Raw genomic sequence first — 21,704 nt, forward strand, 5'->3', positions numbered from 1 at the left:
TTATTGAAATTTAGCATCATTCTTCTATGGTATTTTCGCACTGTGTGTCAGCAGTTTTGACTGTAACAGTGAAGATTAAACATACGATACCGACTGATGTAAAAGATATTGGTCTATCGAGTTAAAAGATTGATCACCCTGGCACTATGCAGCCAGAAATTTAATACAGGTTACACCACTCTAAAACAAAGGAAGTATGGTCACTGTTAGATCTTTTGAAAACATTTCAACCACCCGGGGAAGGCTTTGCTGAAAGCACGCCAAAATGATGCACTGTGATATTATTCAGCATAATTCATTCGTGTGAAATTTGACAAATGTGAGATAAATTATACATTGAGGTTGATTCTATCTTATGTAAACAGTTCAATGATTTTAATGATTGGTACTAAACGTAAGTACTGGATTTTTACTCTATATGTTTTTTATTTATTGTTTTTTTTTTTAAGTTTATTCCTTGTTTTGATTTTTTGTTTTTTGGAGGGGAGCTGGAAGATTGATTGTTTTATGTACATTTCTTTGAACGACTTAATCTTAAAAACAAACAAACAAACATGCAACAGTATATATATTAATAAATAATCATAAATAATCCTATGTGTTGTTTTTTTTCCAGAATGAAGACCTACAAAAGTAACCGAATTGACATTTCAAGCTAGATTTTAAAAAGAAGTGACAATGCCGAGCGCAGGGGATGGTTCGGTTAAAGCAGGAACACCGCGAAGGAATTCAACCAAAAGCAAAACTCCAATACAATCCGATGATCTTCCGCTTGTTCTTCCCTCTCATAGTAGGTCTGAAAGTCCAGACAGTCGAGTATCGTCTGCTCGTAGCAGACGGACGGATCCCGCAGGTCTCATTACAGATTTAACTCGCTTAAAAGAAATCACACATGATGAAAGAATTCAAAGCCCCACATACAGAAAACTTTTGGGTGATTTTGGTCCCGAGGAACTTCCGGAAACTGCTTTTCATGTTGAACAAGAAGGAATCGAACCAAGGGACACTGTGTTCTTTGGGGGCGATATTGAGGGTCAGATTAAGGAAGATGAGGATGAAATTGAGGATATTGAGGACGACCTTGATGAGGAGTTCGGTGAGGACCTTGACAACATCTCCTCCATTGGTTCAGATGAGGAGGCACGTGCTGCAGAGTATGACACGGATTTGGAAGTGGACGCAGATAGTATGAAATCTTATGTCATAGCTATCGATAAACAGAGGAACTCGAACAGTGACCGCTGAAAAAATAAATTTCAATGAGATCTCTTTTGATCTATATATTGCAGTAGTACATATAAATATCGAGGTACTAACTATTTACTCTAAAATTTTTCTTGATTTTTTTTCACTGTAGAATTGATCTTCCCAGAGAAATATGATCACGACACTACTGGAAAATCTGTATATCTAAAGAAATGTGAAGAAATCGGTGTTCAGCCCATTACATATTTTATAAACCACATGCAAGACACCCAACTTGTCATGAAGCATCATAGTCTTGGTCCCCAAGGAATGAAAGCCATAGCCAAACCACTAGAGGTGTGATTTAAATTAAGCAAATTAAGGAAATTTCGTATATGCATACAATTATTATGTGAATTTTGAGTTTGTGAATACTAATACAAAGTTTTCCTTCCTCTCAAGAACACCCAATTCCGAAGTGTACGTAAAATTATCAAATAATCCTTGAATTTTATAACAAGCTTTTTGGTCACATAATTAAGACGCATTTTCTCGCGTCATCTTTCAGTTTGAGAAAGGACCATGAATGATGATCGGGGTTTGATACAATTTGATGCTAAATTTATTAAAACAATTCTTTAATAAAGGTCTTAGTTTTTCTTTTAGGTTAATACAGTTATAGAGAAAATTGACCTTGAAGGGAATTATATCCTGGGAGAGGGCGCCATTTACCTGACGAAGGTCCTCAGGGAAAACGTATACGTCACAGAACTGGTAAGACATAGTCAATCGTTCAGTAGACCTATTACGAAGTCTTCTTCTTTGTTCTGTTTTCTGATCTCATTTATAATTGTAGATATTATGTGATAACAAAATCGGTAACGATGGAGCGCAAGCACTGTGTGAACTTTTGTCCGAAAATAAAACAATCATCCACTTGAACTTAACAGGTATTGAAATTTGACATTTTACTGTTTACTTTTAAGTTATTTACTTCCTCCAAGTCAAGTACAAGTATGTTGTATATAAAATTTGAATACAAATTGATTCTGAATTTTCAGGCAATGATATCGAGGATTCTGCAGCAGAGGCATTCTATGAAATGTTAACGGTATGCATTTTTTTCTTTTATAAAGCCTTTTATCCTTTATTATTTCGAATGTATGAACATTCAAAACAAATTTTCTCAAATTTGTAGAGAAACGCGTCGATCAAGACGCTCATGCTTCGCCACAATAAGTTTGAAGACGTGGGAGCCCAGTGGTTCCACGATTCCATGAATGAGAACGTCACTTTAGAGACATTAGATTTAAGTTTTAACCGATTCCAAAACAAAGGCTGTGTTCTTCTTGCACAAGCTCTTAAGGTAATAGGAAAATTAGTCAAATGAAGATAAATTTTGCCTCCTTTTATTTTTTGCTTTAGAAATAGAATACATTGTCGGTTTTTTTCTACAGGATAATGTTGGGCTGAAGTATCTAGACATTAGTATGAATGGTTTTGGTCTAGAGGGCGCTCGAGCTCTAGAGGGCGCTCTGAAAGAAAACAAGTACCTTACAGATCTTAATATTAGTTACTGTCGTATCCCGGATGAGGCCGCCGTCCATATTGCAGGTGGTCTGCAACATAACGACACACTGGAAAAACTCAACGTATGTAAGAAATGTGTGCCAATTCTGCTGTGAAATCACTAATTTTGGTGGGGGTTTAATTTTCGTGGTATGGAGAGACCCGTGAAATCATGTCCCCCGCGAAATGTCAGTTAAAATCCCATACTGCCGTATGATATTCTCCTTTATCCACGAAATCAAAACCCCCTCGAACGAGTCATTTTTCCTCAAACCACGAAAATTTGACTCCACGAAAATAAGTGATTTTACAGTGGGACACTAGCTCAGCTGTTAGCTTTGTTTAGTTTTCGTTGTTAAGCTGAACAGGCATAACACGCTATGCAACAATAACATCTGCATAAAATCATTAACAAAGATACAATCAATTTCACTTTTGCTCACCACATGCTGCCACTGCAATCAAAATTATCGATGTTTATTTTCTGTCTGCCTTTGGAAGCCATACTTTACTCTCAAATGTGAAAATATGAAAGATGCGCTCTGATTTGACAAACACCGATATACCACCAAAGATTTATCCAATCGGAGCATAATTTATAATACATACCATGCTTTCAAATGCGAATATGAAAGGAGTGCTCTGACTGGACAAATCAGTACATTTCCAAAGGTTTCAATCAGAGCGGCTCTTACATGATTCTGCTCAAAATCATTAAATTCTTAACTTTTTGATAAAATAAAAAGCGCGAGAGTGACGTCAACTCCGTCTCGAAGTTCATGACCTTCTCTTTAAAATAATAGGGGTCGCCACAATTATAAGGTGTCTATAACTTTTATTATTACTGTTACAGATTGGATATAATCCTCTTCAAGAAGATGGAGCGGACAAAATTTTGACAGCTGTTCATGTAAATCAAAGCAGTGTTTTGAAACTCCTAGACTTTGGTGTAAGTAAAATATTCGGTAACAAAACAATTTCTCTTTATAGTTTGAATTCAGTTGGTCTCGACATTCTCTTACTACTTTGAATGGCATTTGTACTTTATTTTAGAGTAGATTTAATACAATTAAAGACAAGGGGTAAATATTATTGCATTATTTTGGTGAATATATTTGTATTTGTAACACATTCAAGAACTTATTTGCCTTTGGTCATCATAAGACATTCAATAGTACATGTATATTAATTTTACGGATATTAATGAAGTCGATTGTCATTGTGAATTTTTTTTCTTCTAGATCCTCATGGTGAAAAAATCGTTCAAAGAGCTTGAGGGACAGTTGGCGGAGGAGAGGGGGTTAAAAACGATCTATGGTGGGGTGTTACCAGATTGTCCACGCACAAAACTCAGAGGGGAAATTGACGCCATGAAATTATTTATGAGAGATCCTATGGCCAAGCTAAAAGCTTACGTAGAAAAAGAGGGGTATCGAATGGTCGATCTTCTGAAATCTTTCGATAGAGATCAAAGTTTTACCATATCACTGGAGGAACTGAAAGAGGGTGTTAGGGTATGATTTTATCATGTAACATTACCATCCGTCAAATCTGTACAGTCACAGTGTATTCTTATACACTACTATAATGAAAAAATATACATGTGCTTTTAGCAACAACTTTGTGTGTGCATACACTAGTAAACGGCGTATAAAGCTAAATTTAAAGATATACACGCTATATAAACGCGATTTTTTTATGTGAAACAAACTGATTAAATGATTTGAGAAACATGATGTGTAATAAAAAATAATTACTTTCCACAAAACTTTACTAAATAAGTCGTCGTAATTACAAAACAATTAAGCAAGATCTGCAATTAAGAATTCAGCTTATTCATGAATATTGATGAAGGAAGTGCGTAAACAGTATATAGACACGCATGTCCGCGGGAAATCATAGACAACGAGGTACGTTGCATTTTGACTACTATTTTGAATAAAAGTTAATATCTGTCATTACAGAGTAGATGGTTAATAATGGTTATTTTCAAACATAAAACATAAAAAATAAAACGTATGCCATCCATGTCAAAAGCTATTTTGTATACCAAACGGCCTACCTCGTTTTCTTGACGCCATTTTTGTTTATCAATCTAAAGGAGCGACGGTGTCACATGATGCATGAATTTAAATATAGCATTACTTTCCTAGTAGGATAATAAATAATTATAATTTGAGATCTTTATAATTCGTTCATTTCCAATTGTGTAATTTACAATATTTTCGTAACTTTATTTGGTAAACAAAATAAATAAATTTCCATCTTTATTTTTAACTGACGCAAATTAAAGCGTGTATATCTTTAAAGGAAAACTACATGTAAATTGTATTTTGTTTTTTGCATTTTAGGCCATATAGAAATGTTGTGCTTTGAATTTGTTCAATTAAATTTGAAACTCAAAAGGAATAATTGTAAATATTTTACTTTCCGTTTTGGTTTTGTAATTGTATTATTTTGTTCTTCTTGACAGAGGTGTAACATTGACCTCACTGACCCCCAGATTTCCCAGCTGATGAAACAACTTGACAAGGATGGCAATGGTGAAATAGACTTCAGGTAATCTTTAGTTTTATTTTTTTCCCCCCAAAACTAATTAAATACCACAACCTTGCACAGGTCAGTTCTCATTTCAAGTGGTTTCAAATTGAAACTTGTGCATGATTTTGGTCAATTACGATAATAATATTTGTGTGGTCATTAAGTTTTTTCCACATTTGATTGACGGTGTGAAAATTGTATTGTAGAACATCAATCTATCCTTCACTTTAAATTAATCTACAAAAATGAATGTTTCAATACATTGTATTTTGTTATGCATTGAAACATTTCTTTTTAACTTTTTTTCAAAACAGTGAACTTCTACAAGGAAATGATGAGTTGATTTTGAAGAAAAGAGCGGTAAAGAAATTTATGCAGGCAAACGATCAAAAGAAATCATTAGAAGAAACTCATGCTGACTCCAAAGCGGAACCAAAATCCTATATGTCAATGTTGGACAGCTGATCATCTTACAGAGAATTTTTGTTGAAATACATTTATCAACAGTCTTTTTTTAAAGTTCTGTAAGGAAAACAAAGGATTGAATCGACTACTGAAATTTTTACAGAAGGAAATATTTGTGCTTCACATAAATTTGCATGAGCAGTTTCAGAAAAAGTGTCCTTTCCCTTGAAATTTGCAGGAAAATGAAATCTAAAAATTTTCACAAAAAAATTTTGTAGTCTTTTTACCTGATTTCATACTGTGAAAAAATCCACATGAAATGTGGAGGTTGAGGAGGGGGCAGATTTGGCAGTAGTCAAAGTCAGTGCTTTATATTGTGTTAAAATATGCATATCTCTGTTTTTTCATAACAGCATAAAAATCACGTTAATCTTTCATTCTGTCTATGTATATAGTTTATTACAATATTTATCCCTATATTGGTATTGAACAAGGTGTGCCACTGTGCCATTTTGTTTTTGTTGAATTTTGTACATTGTAATATTTCTGTGATATAGGATGAAAGGTGCAATGTGATGCTTGTTTCAGATGCGCATAAATGTATGCAAATAAGTTGTGAATTATCTTATTTTGAGTGAAACAAATTATTTGGCCTAAATCTCAATGTAAATTGAGAAATTACCTGTAGATACTTAAAGTCATATTCTTCATGAAAACAAGATTTGCTCAAGTCTATGATAATTGCTTAGCAATGATACTTGAATAAAACTGAAAGTGTAATTGTTGATTTCTAAATTGTGTTTTTGTATATCAATTTATGATATAAATGTAGTATATGCTCACAAATGAATGATGGCCCGAAATGAGGAGGGGGGGGGGGGGGCTTGAATAGTTAATTTTCTTACTAGTGCAATATATTCGACAAAATAAACTTTGGTAGGCAAGTAAATTGTGTCTCCAAAATTTTCAATTTTATATCAGACGAATTCATTCACAAAACTGTGTCTTTTTCTTACCTGAGATTATTTACATAGTAATATAATTATAAAATTTTATAAAATATAGTATTGAATGTTTCATTTTTATTGTCCCTTTGTTCACTCAAGTAAAATGTTGCTTTGATAATGATTTTCCAAAAGAAATCTAAATTGTAGTTGATATGCAAACAATTACAGCATACTTTGCGGTGCAAAGTTTGACAGATATCGGATTTTAACCTGACAAATTTGTTAAGGGAACATTAAAAATTAATCTCATTGAGAGTTATCTCTCTTATCAGAGGTCAAGGGACCTTAATAATCAGAGATGGATGTCAGACTCGGAGTATAATTAAATGTGATGAAAAGTTATGAATGACGATAAATTAAGATTTATTTTGTTTGAATATGTCTTTCGTATTTTTTTTGCTGGGAGAGCAATGCAAAAATATTGAAAATATGTATGAGTAATCCTTGTGTACATTTGAACATGATTTTCTATTATGCTTGAAATAATGATAAAATAGGATATAAACATAACAACATGCAAAATTGTCTGAAACAAAAAAATGTGTATATGTACTTCGTGTTTGTCCATCTGCAGGGTGAAAAATTAATAAAGAAAAAAGCAATACAAAAGGGCAATTTGAGATTAAAGGGGTCCACGAATGTAGCAAATGATCAGAGGCTGAAACTGTGAGGATATCATATCAATTCTACGTGTGGCCTTAATTTTTTTTTTTTTTTATAAATTATTTCCCGTGTATAGAAAAACTATATTTTTTAATATTCACATAGATATGCTAGATTTTTCTAAATATAAATTTGCCCCCAATGCCAATTTTATTACAATCTGCTTAAAACAGCAATTTGAACATCACAGTGAAGAGTGAAGGAACGGTGGATACAAGTAGGCGTTTGTATAATTATACCGCTACTACTGATAAGCCTAATAACTCGACCACGAAAATTTAGAGGCAGTCATGCGTTAATTAAAAGTAATTAAATCTTATTGAAAACCTAAAAATACTCTCAGATGGACGGACATTTTTATATAAAATTTTTCGCATGAATAATAGTTTACCTGTCCTTGAACGCTGTAAACTAGACATGTACATCGAGGTTGATGGGAAAACACCGGACTTAACAATGGACATTTCAAGCAAATTAATTAAATTGTAACAAGAAAGAACATTTATACCATAAAAATTCTAAGGGAGTGACTACTCATAGACTTAAGTTTATGCTCTTTTTTCTCTCAGGCAGATCGTAAATTGATTTAGCCAAAGTTTTGATTTGTTAATTTGTTTTTATTTTTTTTTTTAAATTTTCTACAAAGTTTTGAATAAATAAAAATATTGTTAATGAAACGGATGATTGATTCGCTGAATTGTGCATTTTTCGTCAGAAATAAAAATACTGCGGTGTATCTAAGTTTTGAGAGAAGGAAAAAATGTGCAAAAATGCTGTCTTTAGTTGGCCTTGTGGTCTTCATTACAATTGCAGTTCCTACTGAATTCGGATTTTCTTTCCAAATTTATATGCGGTGTTTGAGAAATAGGTAATGCTTTGGTTTAGTTTTTTGTTATTGCGAATTTTTCACTTTTTGTTGATCCTTTTTAAAGTTTTTTGCTAATTATGAAAACGTTGCAACATTGTTTATCTTAAACTGTTAATAAATATTTGTGGTTACCTCTCTTGGTATGTTCTTTTGAACAGCTTTTTTAGAAATGAAAATTATAAATATTCATGATCTGTTAAAAAAAAAAGAGAGAGAGAACCAAATGAAATGTTATTAAGTATTGGAGAGAGCTTTCAAAATAGCTTCTTACGAAAATTGCTAAATCAATTTTTCCTGTCAAAGTCGACATTTATGTATAATGTGACCTCCCTTTCTGTCCAGTGTATTGAAAGACTGCATAATACGGTTTCGTATGATTAATTTTGAAACCCCATATACAGAATACAAAAAAATAATTCTGTCTACTCAGAATTTTGAAACAAATTAAATACTCCTCAAACACATTTACTTCGAGTATCTTAAAGAGAAAACCCCCAGTTGGAAAGTTTTTAAATTAAAAGGATTGTGGAATGCAATTATGACCCCAAAATAGGCATAGAAAATTAAATTGATGTTGAGATCTCCACCCCAGTGTGTTCTTAAACCCAATACAACTGAGTGTTAAACGAATTTATTTTCTAATAAATATACATATATAGTTATAGTAAGTTTTCTACTTAATAAACCTTATTTGTTACAAATTACTCAATATTATTTCTTAAACTTGAGCATTAGAAGACAATATTACATTTTGAAATATTAAGAAAAGGGGCGAGGGTCAGATTAACAGTAGTAACTGAGATTTATATATTAACGAAATATTCCAATTTGGTTTTTAATGTAAATATATTTTAAAATACAGTTACAGAGCTTTTTCTGTTACGAGCGCTCTATATTATAACAAGAATGAATTACGAATATTTATTTATGGAAAACATAAAATTAACAATAGAATGCCAGCTGAAATGAATATTTAAAATATATCTGTTACAAAACATAAATGTAAAGTCTGCAATGACATTAAAAAAACAACTTCATAATCACATTAAGCACCGTATGCAATAAAATACAGCATGCCATTCAACTTTGGAAAAAAAATCACAACATGGAGGCGTTATACGCGTGATGTACAATGTCTGTGTATCGCAGGCCAAAAGTTCCAACTTCGTTGTCAAAGCAGTGACCAGAATCTTTAAAGTGTTTCAACCACTGAGGAATTCTTAACACGCATGCGCGTATGTAGAGAGAAGAGGGCGGTCGGGGGTCACGGAAATTTTAGAATTTCCATGTAAAGTAACAAAAAATGATCTTGGCCCCCCTTACGAAACACAAACCCCTCGTAAAATGTTAGGATAGTTATGTATCTGAAGAAAATTGACTTAGGAAAGTGAGTTGTCCTTATACCCCCCCCCCCCCCATTTTCAGGTTTGGTCAAGTTGTTAACTTCTTTTTGCTTGTCAAAAATTCCCGAGACCAACATTTGCTTGAGTTAGTATGGACCCCCCCCCCCCCCTTGGAAAATAATCCTGGATCCGCGCATAACACTGGGTCTGAAACCAAACAATTTAATTGCCAGTGTTCTGGACACTTTGTCATTTCTTTTTCTTCTTTTCTTTCTTCTTTGATTTGTCTTTGGCAGACTTCGGCTTGTTACTTCCGTCTGTGCTGACCCCTGTATCAGTGCTCGAAGCTCTCCGTCTGGCAGACGATACGCTTTTCTCAGATTTTTCGGATGCAAAACTCACAACAGATGCAGATCGGGGTTCCGGACTGAATGGAGTTTCGGATCCATTTTCTTCCAGTACACGGCTGTAATATAAGATTTATTGAAATTAAAAATAACGAAAAAAAAAACTGTTTGGGTTCCGATTTAAGAAAAAAAGTTTGCTTACTTGTAGTTAATGAAACCATCCACGTCTAGAGTTCGTATTAGAACAGTCAATTGTTGATCTGGTATGTCTATCCCAGAACCCTGTAAATACAAAGACCATAAACTTATAAAAACATATCAAATGAAAATTCGATTCTTATGAAGAATGGTTAAGATTTGTGTAATGTCTTAGTCACAGTTTGTATTGTATCGTATTTGTACAATCTGGTTGTTACACAACATGTGTAACTTATCCAATCAAAAATACAAATATATGTAAATTCTTATGTGCGGTGGATTCTTTAAAAAAATATTGTTTTTGACAAAACTATCCAAAGAACAAGAAAAGACGTGATCATTATCTAGATGTGACATTAAACAAATTATTTACTTTTTCCTTAAAAATTCAATAAATAATTAATAAATAAATAAATCAAAATCAATAAATAAATAAATAAATAATGATTTATTAAGGTTTGGTATTTGCACTAAATATCTGTTAACATAAATAAATAAATAAATAAATAAATAAATGATAAATAAATAATGATTTATTAAGGTTTGGTATTTGCACTAAATATCTGTTAACATTGATAATTGGTGATGTTTACCTTTACTAAGATACACATACATGTATAAGTAAACCAAATCTACGTAATATCACTAGTATTTTAATTCCCTCGTCAAAACAATTAATGTTAATCACCTCTCAAACTATGCTTTTGTTTCGAGCGTCATTTGACTACTCAAATTGTGGATTAAGGAGAAACGATGGTCGATTGGGATCACGGAAGATTTTTTTTAGGCTTTGCAGAAATCTTATGATTAAATCGCATTATTATAATAAGGTAAGTGGTTTTTCTATTAGCAGATTAACAGCCTTGAATTTTATTTAACCTAAACGCGTCCTCGTAAGTCGTTACACACGTGAAAAAAGAAAAACAAAGCATAAAGCCCTCGCCAAACAGTTATCATATATGATTAATAGCTGGCACACATTCAACTTTATGTTTCTGATAAACCTTTTTTAAATTTTTACAAATTAAAAAAACTTCTTTTCACCTCCTGTCTTTAAAAAAAAAAACATTGAAATTTTGAATTCAACAGGTGATCGTAGGGTAGATACATGCATTTCCACCTTCTTGGAAATTTGGCATACAGTGGAAGTTAACAATAACACCATGACCCCCTCCCCTGTCAACCCTAAAAGCGTTTAAAAACACATACACGCAAAGAGATAAAAAGTTCAACAACAGCAACAACATTTCTAAATTGTTCAGAATTTACCTTTATAAGATCTTTGAATTCGGCAGCATCAAGACGTAGACGGTGTCCGCCATTGAATACATCGTGAAGGTTAACTCCTGAAAACTCGGCATATTTCTTGAACGTTTCTATAGGATCCCTTCTGAAGGCACTCAATCGTGCATAGGTGCCATTCTTAGGATGCATCTCTGGTAAAATTCCCTCATGTTTTATTTTCAAATTCCTTTGCTCTCGAAGTCTGTCCTCGATTGTTGCAAATTCTGCTTTCACAAGCATGTTCTGAAATAAAAAGCATTTCACTTTTTAAAGATATACTCCACTCCCTCCAAATTCGATTATGGACGAACTAATTCAGCAAAAAGAGGGGGTATGGACCTGTAGGATTTTCAATTCTATTGATTTTACATAGTAAAATAGCTTAAAATGGCTTTAAACCTCCCCAAAAATATCGACTTTTCTTTGTTTTGAATGTCAACAATTTTGGAGTTCAAAGTTTTCCACCTAGTTATACCCCCCCCCCCCCATTCAGATATACTTACACTAAAATCTAGATACTTTATTGCACTGTTTTCATTTGAATCTACGGCTTCCAGAATTAACATTGCCCCTTCGCCTTCAAAAGGGTTGTTGCCAACCTACAATATTTAGTTAGAAACATTCAAATAAAAATCAAACAAACAGAAGTTAGGGACTCTCAATTTTTGGCAAACAACATAAAGAAATTAGTTTTTTTTTTCTTTTCTTTTTGATAAAAAGAAGAAAAATGACAAAAAGAGATTATAAATTAAATAAAACTGATTTGTCCAAACATTTTTACCTTCAAATACTGAAGAGCATCGTTTTCTTTTAATCCCTCGGCTAAAAATGTAGCACCTTCCATTTGGATTCTGTTAAAGCTTATATCTAGTTCTCTCAGTGTCCTATTTTGTTTTAAAGCCTTCATCATCGCTTCTGATCCCGCTTTAGCAAGACCAGCCATTTGAAAACGGAATTTCTTTAAGCCGACATTTTCCTATATTATAAATTATAAATTAGACTAATTTATGAATAAATGTAAGGATGAAGGATATAGTTTATTGACAAGATCATGAATTTTCAAAACAATTATGACAAAATCAATTTCTGCTGTAAATTATTCTGTTCCATTACTTTTGCAAGAAACTTGGAGAAACTTTGCAAGAAATCTAGATATATAAAGTTTAAAAACTAACCCACTAAATTATGTATGCTTTAAAAGAAGCCAAATATAAATAAAGGATTCAGTGTTGAAATGGTACAATTTGGATAATACTACTTTTTGTGTTAAAAATATGAAGATAGATAACAATCAACGAGATAAAAACTTAAGACAAGACAATAGGATAGATTTTTAATTAAAAAATGAGGAGAATAAAATATAATCAAACAATGGACCCTGTTTTCAAGAGATGAAAACTATAACATACTTGAAGGCCTTCGGCGATGGCCACGGCGCCTCTCGTTTTGAAATGGTTCCAGCTAAGGTCCAATATTTCGAGTGTGTCATTTTCTTGGATCCCATCTTTCAGGAAACGGGCACTCGTTTCCTCTAGTCTGTTGTTAGCGAGAATGAGCTCTTTCAATGTCTGATTACCCTGTTTTAATTATGAACGAAGAAAACATATGTAAGACTGTAGTTATATAATTTTTTTTAATGAGTGAAATCGCTTTAGATTTGGAAAGCATAAAATGTATTAATACTAATAAATAATTAAGGTAAGTTATATTGATAATTTGAAAATAGATAATTCAAAAAAAAAATCCGCCATTCAATTTCGTGCTTCCAAGAAAAAAATAAATTCCATATTCCGTTTCATTCAATACTGAGAGTTATGTTGTCCTACGGGAATTGCGCGCATGATTGGTTGATTTTTTGTTTGTTTTTTGGTTTTAGTTTTTTTGATGTTGTTTTACAGGGCATTTTTTCAGTATACCTATAGCGTCTCGGGTTCTTACCTTTAGAACATCATAAAAACTTTGCCCCGCAGGATCCCCTATTTCGTTCGCTGAAAATGAACAAAGTTTGAAAAGTGTTAAAAGCTTCTATACCTCTCTCAAACAATGCAATATCGAATTTTTATCTTGAAGTAAACATGTACCTGTCATATCGACTTTTAGCAGATTCCTATTGCTCTTCAGAAATTGACACATTGAAATGGCACCCTCGGTTCCGATTTTATTTTCGCTAAGCACCTGTTGAAATGAATTATTAAAGTAGATGTAATAACAGAAAAAAACTTTAGTATATTTTTAATATCTTTAGACTTCATTATCGATTCATTTTCAGTGTCTGTCATCAATTTTGTATCGCTCTCCTGTGGCTACACTTGATATCCATTTGTTTTTCTTTTAAAGTGTCCCATTAATCATCGCCTTGGATAATTGTTAAACAACCTTGGATAATTGTTAAATATTGCCTTACCACCTCAGTTAGGAACAGATTCTCCCTCAGAACACGACACAGGCACCGGGCCCCCGTCCCGTCAATCCCATTACCTTCAAGGTTCAATATCTCAATATTCGTGTTGGTCTACGGGAAAAAAAATATTAAAAGCTAACAGTATTTTATATGTACATATGTTTATTTGTACATGTATATTGGTTTCGACAACCATTTAATTGCGGTCATTTTCAAAAGGTTATGTCATCGACATTCTCTAAAATTTGAGTGAAATTTCATTAAATTTATTAAGCTCAGTTTTGTTGCATACAATTTTAGAAATTTGAAATGTAAGAACGTGTTTTTATCTTAAGCAGAATCCATTATTTTCATTAAGAGACTATTAATAAAAAGCTATCATAGATTATTTCAACACTAATAATCAAGGATGGATACTACATGTAAGAAAGGTCTTTAACATTTACCAATGTTTTTGTTATTTTTCCCTTAATTTATGCAGTCATAATTTATAAACTCATATTAAATGTAGAAGTATTTATATCTTCCTATAAAATCAATCTCAGTTTTAAATCATGCTCTTTTGTAACATTATTTTCCTTTGCGTTTTTTATTACCTCACAGTGACGTGATAATTCTTGCCCTATAGATATGCAAATGTGTCTTTCTCATTTCTAAACATTAAGGAAAGGAAGTGATATGAACAAAAATCACCCCCGTAAGGCAATTAAAGAGCGTAAAATCTTCGAGTATAGAACTAACTTTTTTTTTCTTAAGTTAATTTCCCATGGGATTAGTTACAAGAACAATTAAGCCAGGTTTTTACAACAATTACTTGATTTCAGATGAGTTTTTTTTTTGTTACAAAAGCATCATGGAAATTTTTTTTATTGAGTGCTTGATATATTTTCAAAGTAATGTGTTTCTGCTTTGGAATTTTGTAAATATTCTGGAATGCAAGAGAAAACTGGAGTTCTTAAATGAAATGAACATTTCTCTGCCAAGTTTACTTATTCGCTTTGGCACCTGTTCTCTGGAAGCCTTCAAAGAAGGTTAAGACTTGGAAATAAAAAAAATTAATTCTATATGTAGACAATTAATATTGATACGTAAGGCACAGGGGGGTTTAAATCAATTATAAGATACTTGAAACTCTTGTGCATCACAATAACAGTTCTTAATATATTGAAGGAACGAGTTAATATTGGTCACCGCCCCACTAAATGTAATATTTTATGTCAATATTGAACAAATTGTCATACTAAGCTTTAATGGACAGAATGATGCGTGTAATTTACCTCTAAAGGAAAGGATATGGCTTTTACACTTTCCGCACCGAGTCCATGAAACCGGAGTTTCAGTTCTTTGTTCTCTAAGTTTTTCACAAAATATGATACGGGATTTATTCCAAGGTCAAAACATTTTTTGATGTATTTAGTCTTTCCTGTTGTGTCGTGGTCAACTGTTTTAGGATTTAAAAGAGCTGCAAGATGAGAGAAATTGATTTAAATTTCTTCACATTCCTTTGAAAAAAATCATTTAAAAAATTCTAATCTTAAGATTGGTTAATATCAATAAAAAGCACATGCCGCTGGTGCAGTTGGTACTCAAATCATGAATAGTGCAAAAATGAATACATTTTTTCAAATTTCTGCCATTAGACTTTCTGAATTTTTATTCAATTTTTGCGAAGCGTTCTTTACTTCATGGAAGAGAGATATTCTTAAAGAAGTGCATTTCATCTACAGGAGAAACATCTTTTCAAACAAAAAGATTAAAAATGTCACATACATTCTGTGTCTATCTCTAAATCTGTGTCATAATCCTCGGGATCGGTATGCAAGGAAATACTTTCCTCCGTGAAATATTCTTCATCATCACTAACGTTTTCATCGTCTGCGTCCAAAAATCCATCTTCCTGAATGTCATTATTATTCAGTGAATCATCCTCAGTCACTGTGTTTACATTTTCTTCCTTAAGAATTTTCTCTTTTTCAAGAACTGGAAGAAATTCCTCTAGATTTGGCGGTCTGTTTTCAGCATCCTCATCCAGTTCTTCTACCAATGGCGACAACACTCGTCTGCTGAGGTCGCTGTCTTGTTTTTGCACCCTTAGCAGGCTTGACATAGTTTTCCCAACTGAATGAAACACTTAATTTTTCCAAGTTTCTTTTTCAATTTTCTAAACAGCTACATCATTTACACTCAACCTGTAACAGACAGAAGAAATTGTATTTAAAGTTCCTGCAGTGACTGTGGAAAATTGGCCGACATGTTGACATTACTGATTTGAGCGATACATTTCGATTGAGTTTTGTGGTAAGTCTATTCGTCAATACAAGCAATAACGCCGTACCTGTAATTTTAAACAACCATCAAAGGCCACAAGATTGACGATACCAAGTTTACAGTGATATTTAATTTCAATAAATGAATTTTGTGTACATATACAGGTATCTAACATATATAAATGATCAAGGGTCTCAGGGCATTAAAACTCTTGAGTCTGCGAACTGTCACTATATGGACAGAGATGATTACTGCTATCTATTTTATTTCAATAATTTATGTCTAGATGTTTTATTTGGCCTAAATTTACTGCGTTTACTAAAAGTAATGTTGACATTCGGTTATAAATGTTTCAGAAGAAATGATAAACTGTCGTTGTTTGTAATCATACCTTCTATGTTTAAACTTTTATAAAGTAGCTCTCTATTTATTCTTAAATAAAATTATGCAACTGGTCTATAATTTCACTTTATCACATGATTTTGTCCAACTTTAAAAACAGTAATTTATCATCGCTTAGATAAATAAAAAGAAACGATAAAAAGATTCTATTTTTTCTTCTTCTTTAGAATAACAGAATAACGGTTATGGATGTGTGATACGACACCCTGGATATAATCTTCACAATGGCACCAAGATAATATATTGGTATAGTGCCATAAATAATACGTACGCAAACGGTGTCAGGGGGGCCTGGGAAACTGTTATCATTTAATTCCTATCTAAATGTGGACGGGTTTGATCAGTTCGACATTAAAATCGCACGTCATGTCCAATCTACATGTCTACGTAGCACAGAGAAACGACTACACCGGAGAATATTTTCAGTAGTCGGAAGTAATGCTTCGTTAATAATTTTTTCCCCTTTGTAATGCCATTGTTAGATTTTTGTTTCATTTTAAATGTTTTGAAGTCCATTTTCAAGAAATAAAGGATTATATATTTGAGTTTCTTGCAATGATCATTGCGAATTATACTCAAAAGCAGAAATTATATGGCCTGTAAAAGGGCCTAAATATGTTTATCATGTACCGTTTAAACTGTTTTGTCTTGTCTTTGTTATTTGTTTAAAGTAAAACAGTAGAAGAATGGTACAAAATGCAATCGGAAAAAAGAAAGAAAAGATCCACTAAGTGTACGGGATAAATCCTACTTTACTTACGCAAAGAGAAAGAAAAGAAAAATGTAAATGACAAATGGGGAAAATAATTACTAATTTCTGTTTCACATCATAATTACTTAAACTTTCGAGGCCATTGAGCGACAAAGTTCCTGTCGAATCATTATACGATATCGATTTATAAATTCTCTCCAGTGTTAAACATACTATATTCTGTGGAATTGTTTTGAATTTCTGAGTAACATCGATCTATTTTATTACATTGTTTTCATTAAAAAGGTTAAGAAATGCCACAAGTGCATAAGTGCACAAGGTTCGACTTTTACCCTGTTTGACTTGCGCAACGAAGATGGCGATTTTAAGCATAAATTTATTTAAAAAAAAAAAACCTCAAGTAAACTTTAAATTGAGAACTAAAATTGAAAGAAAAAGGACGTCGAATAAATAATTCTTAAGAAATGTATGTATCAAACAGGTTGATTAAGATTAATCTTAATTCTATAGTAAAATTCAAACTTTGTCCACAGATCTTACGATATGCAGCGTATAAACGGATTAAATATAAATGCATTTAAACTTTGTCTGAAGGCAATGTTTGACTGCATCCTTTGTTTGATAATCACTTAATTACACGCAAAATATCTTAAATTACAATCTAAGATACATTAAAAATTTCAAACAAATTCAATTTAAAGTGACTTAAAAATAAATATATTGCCCAATGGGTAAGATTTGTAAACACTAGAAATGTTTTATTTATATTCTGCGATTAATAATCTCCACAAAAACCTTAATACTCTGCTCTTTTTACCGCAATATTTGTTTTAATTAAGTCGTTAAGGTATTGTGCTAAGATTTTATATACGGGAGAAATTCAACTATACAAAAAAAGAGTAAATTATAAATTCCAGCTTTTCTCATCTATCACTGGTATAAAATGTTGTGGATACAAATATACGAATACGTGCACAAGATATATCCTTATGAGTGTATTAAATGAATTATTGGACATCCTTAGACTCGAAGCTAAATTAATTATTTCTTTTAAAGGTCACCGTTCACGTTAGCTCAGTCGGTAGAGCGCTCGCTCCGTGATCGGGAGGTCGTGAGTTCGAATCTCGGCCGCGACAAACCTAAGTCGATAAAAAATAGGTAGCAACTGTTCCTTCGCCATGCGCTCGGCACTTTGAAGTGAAAGTTGCGGGTCCTTCGGATGAGACCTTAAAAACCGAGGCCCCGTGTCACGGCAGGCGTTGGCACGATAAAGATCCCTCACTGCTCAATGGCCCTGAGTGCCGAGTATAGGTCAAAATTTGAAGCCATTCACCGGTATATGGTGACGTCTCTATATGAGTGAAAAATTCTCGAATGGGACGTAAAACAATATACAATCAATCTTTTAAAGGTCATATCTCTGACTGGGAATATTGTCGCTAGACATCGAGAAAAAAATGGAAGGATATTTTCTGCACAGAACTTTGATCATCAGATAAACATCGGGGTCCAACTTTGAAACAAAATTACAAATCTTATTTTATCAGAAATCTCCGAGAATGCCCCCCAAAGAGGCATACCTCTGAATTTAGGCAAGAACCAGCGTTGTACAGAAATCATTACGTCCAAAAAACGGATACCTTAATAAAAGGAGATATTTAAACATTTCAATAACGCACATGTCATATGTGTTTTAAGAATTTATGCAAGCCACTTTAAACGGAGTTCTCTTATGTTGAGAAGTAGTGCCATTGATATTGATAAAATGGTAATTGTGTCGACTAATTCAGAGAGATATATCTAATTGATAAGATATACAAAGGCCCTTAGCGGGTTAACAAAACACAACCATTCGGAACTATCACCATCTTTATGCAATGCCCAAAACTTTGTATAAAAATATGTATTCAAATATGTTTTGATAAACTATGATCAATGAAATATTATTTGATAAAAGTCAATGACGGATACTGAGTTCAAATAAAATTTAGATAAATATAGAGTCAGTGGAAAAAATCGAATTTTCCTAAAGTACAAAAATGTGAAATTATACAATTTTTAAGAGCAAATTTTAAAACCATCTAATGGATAACATTTTCTTACCTGACCAAGACGGATTACACTAAGATTAATAATTTTATAACAATAGTATGGCTTGTTGTCCACAAACTATAGATACATTAACACTTCAGAATTTACAAGCTTCAGAGTCATCAGTAACCTTTGGCTCTACTTTGGTCGATTTTCGAATCCCATTTGGTAGTTCCGTTTGAGAAAAAACACACGTAACACGAGAGTCTTTCCGATCAAGCCCCCTTTACTGCATGTATAGAACCATTGATCTGTTTAATTCTCGCCAGCAATTCATAATGTTGGGCGATTAGGTGTATTAGCCACGCTACCAAATCCTATACATCATCTGTATTGAGAGCAAATTATAACAAGTATTTAAATCTGGGTATAAATAAACACTTAAGCCTGTACCGTTTCCACTGTGAGGGGTTTTACCCCTGCCAAGATGGTAAAATGTTTTGTTTTTATGTAAAAAGATGGTCCACTGATTATGGGTTACGTCTTTGAAGTTTAAAACAAAGAGGTCTATGAGGGACAAATTGTCAGGAACAAAATGGTACAGGATTATGTTTTGATTTATGTAAACGATATTGTCACTTTTTTGTGGACAAAACATTCCAGGTGTCTTACAAACGTCTTTCACAATTGAATTTCATGTCATTTATATCATTTTGTTTATTTACTTCAATCACCGTTACCTGTCATGTTTCCTTCGAAGGTATCGCAGGTCTTTTTTTTTTTTAATTATCAGCTATAGTTTGCATGAATTTTGAAAACACAATAATAGCACAATAGCATGAAAACTAGAAGCTACTATTAGGATTGAACACAGGATGGGGAAATAAAGTTAAAATTCTCTCTTAGGCCAATTTGTCATCAATTAAATTGGATCAAGATATTCTTGTAAGATGGGTTTTCATATTTCAACTAAAGATAAACTTGACTAGCAAATTAAATAAAAATGGCCAAAAAGACAGAGTGTTGGGGTGGGTTGACATCAAAATCTGGAAATCTCTACCGATGTTGAAAAAAAGGTTCATACTTCGTGTAAGAAGCCATGAAAATAAGAGGGAACGAATTGGTGGATGTCAGCTACATTTGTCCAAAAAGTCAAGAACATTTGTCAAAGAAAGAACTTCTGGTAATGTCAGCGGCATTGAGCGGCATTTAACACAGAGCTTTTGGTAAGGTAAGCGGCATTAAGCGGCAATTGTTCAAGACAGTGCTTCTGATAAAGTCAGCGGCATTGAGGGGAATTTGTCAGAGAAAGAACTTCTGGTAAAGTTAGCGGCATTGAGCGGCATTTATCCAACACAGTGCTTCTTGTAAGGTCAGCAACATTCAGCGGTATTTGTCTAAGACGAGCTTCTTGTAAAGTCAGCGGCATTGAGCGGCATTTGTCCAACACAGTGCTTCTGGTAAAGTCAGCGGCATTTGTATACAAGACAGTGCTTCTGGTAAAGTCAGCAGCATTGAGCAGCATTTGTCCAACACAGTGCTTCATGTTATGTCAGCGGCATTAAGCGACATTTGTCCAACACAGTGCTTCTGGTAAAGTCAGCGGCATCAAGCGGCATTTGTCCAACACAGTGCTTCTGGTAAAGTCAGCGGCATTTGTCCAACACAGTTCTTCTGGTAAAGTTAGTTGTATTCTATAAATAACTGATAAGAAAAGTTTACCTTTTCTCACCAAATTCCCATTTTCCGCCATTTACAGTAAAACTTCTTTCACCTGATGCACCACTTGGCGGTATAGAGCTGCAAACTTGGGACCGTTGAGCAGTGAGGGATCTTTTTCGTGCCAACACCTACTGCGACACGGGACCTCGTTTTATACGGTCTCATTCGAAGGACCCGTCTCCACGCAATCTATGTATGAAAGGCACTATATAAAGATAGTGGTATTTCTTTAATGACAGCAACTTGATTATTTTAAAGTAGCATTTATGTTTTTCTCTTTGTTTCGATCATATTTCCATTATACAATAATATTAGTTTAAATCATACAAATAATGTTCTGAACTTCGGTAATATCTTCTAAAATTCTTCACTTAACAGCAAAATCCTGGTCTATATCTTCCATAATGTATGTATCGTGCTAAGCATTGCAGTACTTAATTTGGCGGTCAGATATACATATTTATCACTAATGTGTGATTCTGACACAGAACTTTAGCAAGTGTTAAAAAATCAAAGAGGATTAGGCACATAGGGTTAAACATCTGACTTCATGATTTGAATATTCTAAATTTCAAAGAGATGTAATCATTGATACTGCTTGATTATGACCATTTACTTAAAGGTATCCCAAGTACAAGTAGCAAAAAATTATCTTCTGAATAAATGCATGTAGTCAAGGAAAATATGTAAATATTCCAAAAATTAAAGTAAAAGAAGCTTTACCATTAGATTCAATTTTATTCAAAATTATCTCACAA

General features: G+C 33.0%; 2 protein-coding genes across 2 annotated transcripts; one reads left to right on the forward strand and one right to left on the reverse strand.

Moving 5' to 3' along the window:
- Positions 1-622: 622 nt before the first annotated feature.
- On the forward strand, positions 623-5,781 carry LOC133183122 (leucine-rich repeat-containing protein 74A-like). The gene is made up of 11 exons (XM_061318087.1): positions 623-1,186; positions 1,358-1,542; positions 1,852-1,959; positions 2,042-2,135; positions 2,247-2,296; positions 2,384-2,551; positions 2,643-2,837; positions 3,608-3,703; positions 3,996-4,268; positions 5,228-5,313; positions 5,610-5,781. Exons 1-11 carry the CDS (start codon positions 679-681, stop codon positions 5,758-5,760), a joined length of 1,914 nt encoding a protein of 637 aa, XP_061174071.1. The 5' UTR covers positions 623-678; the 3' UTR covers positions 5,761-5,781.
- A 4,048-nt stretch (positions 5,782-9,829) lies between these two features.
- Positions 9,830-16,027, reverse strand: LOC133183973 (leucine-rich repeat-containing protein 74B-like). Its single transcript, XM_061318844.1, has 11 exons — positions 15,582-16,027; positions 15,089-15,273; positions 13,815-13,922; positions 13,492-13,585; positions 13,349-13,398; positions 12,820-12,987; positions 12,192-12,386; positions 11,914-12,009; positions 11,396-11,653; positions 10,131-10,210; positions 9,830-10,047 (listed from the first exon to the last, which is right to left on the reverse strand). The coding sequence occupies exons 1-11, from the start codon at positions 15,916-15,918 to the stop codon at positions 9,831-9,833; spliced, it is 1,788 nt and encodes a 595-aa protein (XP_061174828.1). The 5' UTR covers positions 15,919-16,027; the 3' UTR covers position 9,830.
- Between the last annotated feature and the right edge of the window lie 5,677 nt (positions 16,028-21,704).

Source organism: Saccostrea echinata, unplaced genomic scaffold, assembly GCF_033153115.1.
Source record: "Saccostrea echinata isolate AGI-Se365-2 ecotype Australia unplaced genomic scaffold, CSIRO_AGI_Sech_v1 ptg000009l, whole genome shotgun sequence".
Classification (NCBI taxonomy): Eukaryota; Metazoa; Mollusca; class Bivalvia; order Ostreida; family Ostreidae; genus Saccostrea; species Saccostrea echinata.